The sequence below is a fragment of the Lipotes vexillifer genome, unplaced genomic scaffold (assembly GCF_000442215.2).
Source record: "Lipotes vexillifer unplaced genomic scaffold, Lipotes_vexillifer_v1.1 scaffold168, whole genome shotgun sequence".
NCBI classification, from domain to species: Eukaryota; Metazoa; Chordata; class Mammalia; order Artiodactyla; family Lipotidae; genus Lipotes; species Lipotes vexillifer.
In genome coordinates this window covers 1,777,595-1,784,967 of record NW_006773947.1, presented here as the reverse complement: position 1 = coordinate 1,784,967, position 7,373 = coordinate 1,777,595, and the positions used below count along the sequence as shown (strand labels likewise).

At 47.3% G+C, this 7,373-nt stretch overlaps 1 protein-coding gene across 1 annotated transcript in view; it reads left to right on the top strand.

Annotated features, from left to right (window-relative positions):
* Window positions 1-7,373, top strand: part of LAMA3 (laminin subunit alpha 3) — a 246,918-nt gene that overhangs the window by 164,693 nt on the left and 74,852 nt on the right. The window contains exons 39-40 of the mRNA XM_007448619.1: window positions 3,157-3,270; window positions 7,026-7,135. Coding sequence (XP_007448681.1) covers window positions 3,157-3,270; window positions 7,026-7,135 — 224 coding nt within the window. The remainder of the gene's footprint in view (window positions 1-3,156; window positions 3,271-7,025; window positions 7,136-7,373) is intronic.

Sequence of the window (7,373 nt, the reverse complement as noted above, 5' to 3'; positions counted from 1 at the left end):
GGAAAGAGAGGGACCTCTGGATTACTACCCTCCTGCCAGGGCGTGTCCTTGGCGCATGACTCAGCCTGTGATTTACAGCGGCCTGTGCTGTCTGGGGGGTGAGGTGGGTAGAAGGTGATGCCTGCCCCACCTGGCAGGAATTACAGAGCGGCGCGCTTCCCCACGGGACTGTTATGTGCGCTCTCTCACAGGCTGACTCATGGGTGAAGTTTACAGGTGGGGCCTCCTGCCGCAGACAGCCTGCCTTACCTGAGTCAGCCGGGCCTGGGCACTGAGCAGGAAGGGCAGGTATAAGAGGAAGAGGCAGAGGTCTGCGTGCAGCCAGCAGGACACCCAGAGACCAGGATGCCCCCGGCAGTGAGGGGGTCCACCCGGAGCGCGGGATGGCTGTGGATCTTTGGCGCAGCCCTGGGGCAGTGTCTGGGATACAATTCACAGCAGCAAAGGGTAGTGCTTCCTCAGCTTCCCGGTCAAAGCCAACAGCAAGCAAGTTATGTGGAGTTTAAACCCAGCCAGGTAACGTCCCTTTTACATTTTGGGTTGGGATGGGGAAGGGTTCCCAGCTCCGTGAGATTTTAAGTTAGGGTGGTGAGTGAGGAGTGGGTGGGCTGGAGGAAGGACTGATGGATCCCCATCCCGTTGACAGGCAGTGTTTATTACGGTGCCTGACAGATTGCTCTCCTGGGCTGTTAACCACAAATCCTATAAACATCAGCCCACCTGGAAGTGCTGAGACAGCTAGAGTTTGAATGCCTGTAGGATGTTAATACCTATGAAACTTTGTGCCCTTTTGAGAGTAACCCAAGCCTCAGGACAAAAGAGTCTGTTGCCTATAGGCTTCCGAATTCTGCTTGGGAGAGAAATTACCATGAGGTTAACCATGAGAATCAGTGAAATCCCTTTTTAAGAAAGTGATGAGATCAGTTTTCTGTAACACCTAACAGACGTGCTTCAATTTGCCAGACATTAAACACTCATAAATTCTGCTTTCACTGTCTTTAAACTTTCTGGATGATACATGTATATTCACAGAGAAATAGATTCTATGGCTGCAGAAGTAGGCCTGGAAACTTGATAGAGACATAATTTTATCATCTGTACTACAGAAGTTTATTGGAAAAGTTATCCTGAAAAATTATCACTTAAGAAAATGATGAGTTGCAGAGCCTCTTTACTGAAATAGTATATTAGGATACATTCATTTTCACTTAGAATAAGTCTTCAGTACAATCTACTTAGTTGAACGGCATTTTATGTTAAATCTGGAGTTTGTTTGCCTTATAGAGGTGAGAAAATGATTATATTTCAGTGACTGACAAATGTTCTGAGAGTCACATGATGCGTAATTCTTGCAGAGTTACTTTTCTGTTTCTAATCAAGAGCAAATTAAGATGGGTGATTTACTTTAACCAGGATAGACCATCCTACCCCCCCAAAGCATATTTAATTAAGGCTTTTACTGGACATGTTGTCATAATCAAACCAGATATATTTATTTATTTGGATAATTTGTTCTTTACCAAATTGGATTATTTTATAAGCATGTAGTGTGATACATGATGATAATTATAAGGCGCTTGTCCCTTGTTAGTAGAGATTGTAGATAGGATCACACCACCACTGGCTGAATTTCATTCAAATGTATCTCTCAGTCGTGCTTTCAGCTCAAGAACATTCCTTTCATATTTGGATTCTCCTTTAGACAAGCCTATTCATAGAACACATAAAGTAATCTAAGTTTTTGCAATGCATTCTTTTGCCTAAACGTGGTTCTTAATAGCTAAAGGGAAAATTATATTGTAAATTATAGTATTGTTATTGTGTACGATTTGGCATCATTGTGTCATTTTTGGAAGGAGCTTCTAGCCAAAACTGGAATATTCCACTCTAGGGAAGATGTGAGCTTCTTTCTCCCCCAGCACATTGACTCTTCCTCTCCCCAAGCTGGCCAGCTAGGGACCTTTAAGGCCATGCATGAATGAGAGCAGATTTCCCTTGACTGTAACCTCGGAGTCTCATAGACGTACATGCTGTTTAAAGAGATTAGATAAAAGATGATCTTTTATGTTGAAGTATTAATTTTTCCTGGTGCTTAAAAAAAAAGCTGTAGAGGAGATCAATGGAAGAAACTAGGGATAACATCTGACTTTAATCAGTGCACTGACTGGCTCTGCCAAAATAAAGAAAATGCCTATCGTTCTCTTTAAAGACAGACATCTAAATAATTTTTAATGGCTGGTATAATGATACTTGCTTTTCTTCTTTTGGGGACATTCTTCACTAGATCTTTTTAAAAAAATATCCATTCATCAAAAGAAAACCGTAATTCTTTTCATCCACATGAAAAATAATCAAGTGTGCTACACTGGAAAGAGACAATTAGTGGAGATAGAATTAATCGAAGCAGTATTGAACAAGAGGAGACCACACTCCGGAGATTTCCTCAGGCTGGGTCTTGGTGTTCAATCGGAACCAAACATCCCCGCCAAGTTCTGTTCTAGGATGCAAGCTGGTCGCTTTCCCTGGGGTTCCCTGTAGCCCATAGGCCAGTGAGTGGCAGTGAAAGGGTCCCACCGGTTCTGCCATTGCTGTATAGATCCCAGTGAAAACCCCGTCTTTCCTCTTCCTCCCATACTGCTCCCCACCAGCCCAAACCCACACTTGGAGAGGGACTGGCTACCCAAAGAGAGCTTGAACTTGAAGGGATTTGCTCAGAGGTCCTCCCCACGAAGGACTGCGGTCCTGATCCTCTGCTTTTTCAGTACTCCACCCCTCCACTGGCCCTCAAAACCACTGGTGGTAGGACAGGAGGCATCCTACTTCCATACCCCCCCCCCCCCCTGGCCCTCAAAACCCCTGGTGGTAGGACAGGAGGCATCCTACTTCCATACCCCCCCCCCCCCCTTCCCCCTGCTCTGATTTCCCCACCACACGTCTCCAACGCGGGCACCAACACACACACACCTACCATGGTGTGAAAACAACAGAAGCTGACCAAAATAGCAAGTGGACCTGGCTCACATTTGAAAGCAGAAATCCACATACCAACTAAAGGAGCGAAGATAGAAAGGTGAATCCTTGACAGTCAGAATGGTCACCTGCTTTGGATGATAATTTCTTTCTCTGTATTGACTAAATCCTCTGTTTGAAAAATAGGGTTGTAGCCCTGGATACTATCGGGATAACAAAGGCTTATATACCGGACGGTGTGTTCCCTGCAATTGCAACGGACATTCAGATCGCTGCCAGGATGGCTCGGGAATATGCATTGTGAGTAAATTGATGCTCTAATGCTACCAGCAGACAATCTATGTCTCCCCATCCCCCTCTACTAGGCCCTGAGATATCAAATGTCGCATCTCCTACCAGACCCTAGATAAAGGTTGCCGTGTGAACCCAGGGGTCTCCAGGTAACTAAGCTGAATCATTTCCCACTCACTTTTCCCTCCATTTTAACGTGTGCCGTCAGAGAACACCTGTCTGAGCAAAAAAATTAAACCTTAGATTCTAAATCTCTCATTAGCTGATAGTAGTGCGTAGATCCTGGGGCTTAACTCTTGCCAGGGTATAACAAACCAGCGGTACTACTTCGGACCCCAGTTTTGTTGGGGTGACAGGAGGTCGCGAGAGGAGACCTCATTGCTGTCAGGGAGCTCCAGAAAGCGATGACAGGAGGAGGAGATGCTAAGAAGGGCGGAGGGCACACCCTCACCGCCACGGCTGCCAAGGCAGTGGGTTTATGGGAGAAGACAGGCGAGGGGAGTCCCAGTGGTTTACGACTTAGCCACCGGAAAACTATCTTGTTTTGGAATATGTTAGAAAATTCTCACCCAGAAAATTAGATTCTCGGGAGATTTTTCTCATGCATCCTGACGCAGAACAGTTTTTATTCTGCTGGCTTCCTCCCTATCCTCAGAGGTCCTCTCCCTGGTAGCCAGGGCCTCCCTGATGAGAGGGAGGACGGTCAATTCCAAGGAAAGGAGAGCTCACCAGTGCCCCCAGGAAACCAGAGCCCCCGCTTCCGTTGTGCTGTTTGGAAATACATTCTCCTGACGCAGGTTTCCTCTGCATTGTGTAAGGCAGCTAGAGTGTGTTTCAGCTCTTTGAGTTCCTAGACTATGTTATGCGCGTTCGGCATGTCCCAGGGAGCTGCTTCCTCTGCAAGACGGGACAGGCCAGGACAGGAAATTGTTGTAAAGAGCCTGATGGAATATTCTGTAGGATTTTAACCTTATAAGTTCAAAAGGAATAAAAGGTGTTGGGTGATGTTGTCTTCCAGCTCTTAGGTATCTCAAATAATAGTTTGTGTTTCATACTGTATGGTGTGTGTAACACAGGTAGGCAATTTCATGAAAAATACTTATCTTGTCATTAAACTGTTGCTAGATGTCGAGTCCACTTTATAAGAACTGCCAAAGAAAAAAGGGAGTTTTCTCTGTGGTTCAGCCACCGGTGAAAAGATCACTCGTGAGAGTCATAATTCATGTTTTAATCAAACAACAAGATTTTCTTTCCCACTTTTCTTTGTAGCTCCATCTACACTTGTCCCTAATGGCCATGTAGCCTCTAGAAACAGTTCATTCAGGGAACACTTCCTGAGTATTTGCTCTTGTGGGAGGGACCGAGCAAAGTGCTGGGGGTTAAAACCATCGGACATAATCCCTAGTCTCAGGAGACTTGCTGTCTCGTGGGGGGATGTACCTGTGTGCACACATGCATGTATGCACCCGTACACACGTACACACACGTGTACAGGCACACAGGTGCCGCTCAATGGCAGGCAGTGAGTGCTGGCCCCGCTCTCCGCCATGGCCATCATGTGGGAGCTGAGGATGCAGCCCTCATCCTCAAAGAACAGAAACGAGGAAACCAAGCACCTTCCACTAGCAGATGGGACGATCTGCAGATTGGCCTCTGCCTCTCAAGGTCCAGAGTCAATTTTAAAATCTGGGACCTTCACACATGTGCAAATCTCCCTGTCGTTTCAAGAATAAGCTTTGATGTGTGAAAAGAAACCAGCCCAATGCCTGGCCAGTAAAGCAGTGTGTGTCCAGTGGGGAGGGAGCTGGAGGTGGTGGTGCACCCCGTGGGTGCCGTGGGCTGGAGGGAGCTCTGATGACGGGCTTCCTTCTCTCCACCAAGGCCCTGCCTTCGCTCTTCTCCTGGCCTGCTTTCTCCCCACTTCCCCTGCTTTCTGTGCCCAGCCACCCCTCATCTTCCCCTCCGTTCCCAGTCCCTTCCCCTTTCTCTTCTCGGCCTCTCTCTTCAGTTTTTTATTCCCTGTTGCTGGAGCCTGTCTCCACCTGCCCCCAGGATGATTTATCTGAAACTCACAGCTGCCTCCGGGCTCCCCTGAGGCTCACAGCCAGATGTCCACACTCCTCGGGTGGCCTCAGGGCCCCCTTGATCTGCACTGCTGCCTCTCCAGCCGCACCCCGCCCCCTTGCACTTCACCCTGGGGAATACCAGCTGCTTCGCATTGCCCACACACGCCGCTGTGCTCCTTTAAGACTGAGGTTCTGTGCACGCTGATCCATGTGCCCAGAATGCCCTTCCACACTTCTCCACCCAGCTCATTCCTCTCCTGTTCCCCACGCAGGCATCATCACCTCCCCTGAGGTTCCTCCTGCTCTTATGACATATGCTGCCACACGTTTGTCATCATCTTTCCCACATCATATTGAAGATGTCTATTCACAGGCTTCTATCTTCCCCTGAGTCAGGGTACTGATCCATCTTTGCATCCCTGGTACCTACCATAGTTGGGTATCTAGTTCGTGCCCAGTAGATGTTTGGTGTCCCGTGGAGTTCGGAGAGCACATGCTGTGGGAGTGGATATGGATTCATTCATTCATTCACTCATTTACTTATTCGCAGTAAAACAAGGAAACCTGATAGGCAGATGCCTCAAATTTGTAGGACTGATGAAGACAGATTCCGGGGCAGATACTTTCACCTGAGGTTGAGGGGCATTTCAGACATTCTTATGGGACTTTATCAAGCAACTCATGTTCTAACCCCTTTCTACACTCCTCTCCCTGTGCCCCCATAAAGGACCAGAGTTCAGAGGGATTTTTTGCAGGATACAGGTGGCCTCACTGCAATTCTTGTTTCTCCACGTTCTTGTTTCCCCAGTGTTTTCAGCTCAGAACTAAGTAGAGACAGGACTAAAATAGCTCTCTCCAGGAAGTTCTTTAAAATTGTCATTTAGAGTTATAAAAGAAAGGAAACTAATGTGGAAAGGTAAACACTTAGTTCAAAAGAACAGATGTTTCTGAGAGAGTCAGGGCAGCCGAGCAAAGTAAAGGAAGCTGCCAGCACCCTCATCTGGTGCCCCTGAGAGACTCCTCTGTGGATCCCACAAATCCTCCCAACAGCCTTGGAAAGTGGGTATTATTTTAACTGTACATTTTAAGAAAATTAGAATTGTATGTAAATCACACACCAGTAATTTTTTTTTTTTTTTTTTTTTTTTTTTTTTTGCGGTACGCGGGCCTCTCACTGTTGTGGCCTCTCCCGCTGCGGAGCACAGGCTCCGGACGCGCAGGCTCAGCGACCATGGCTCACATGCCCAGCCGCTCCGTGGCATGTGGGATCTTCCCAGACCGGGGCACGAACCCGTGTCCCCTGCATCGGCAGGCGGACTCTCAACCACTGCGCCACCGGGGAAGCCCCCACCAGTAATATTGATTTATAAAAAAACACTGAGGCCCAGAGAGGTGAAGGGACTTGCCTAAGATCCCACAGCTACTAAATGTTAGAGTGGGATTTGAACCCAGCTGGTCTCATTTCATTTCATCCTGCCTCCCGATGGTAACACCAAACAGCTAACAGAAGGGCACTTCCTTTTTTTTTAAGCACCAACAATCATTAGCTAGATAGAAAAAGCATGTGGTTAGCAAAACCAGTATCACTCTGTAGTGTCAGCAGATTTGAGCTATAATTGTGTGAGTAATTAAGACAATGATCTCAATAGCAGTCAAGGTAATAGGCTGTTATTAATTTTACTCTTTATCTGTCCCAAGAACTGCCAGCATAACACTGCCGGGGAACACTGTGAGCGCTGCAAAGAAGGTTACTATGGGAACGCTGTCCACGGATCCTGTAGGGTCTGCCCGTGTCCTCATTCAAACAGGTACTGTGGAAGTTTGAAAATAATCTATTAGAGACAGGAGGTAGTTTGGAGGTTGCCTAGGACTGGGGAGGGGGTGGTGGGAGGGAAATGGGAAGTGACTATTGAAGGGTATGAGGTTTCTTTTAGGGGTGATGAAAACGCTCAAAAATTGCAGTCATGGGGCTTCCCTGGTGTGCAGTGGTTAAGAATCCCGCCTGCCGATGCAGGGGACATGGGTTCGTGCCCCGGTCCGGGAAGA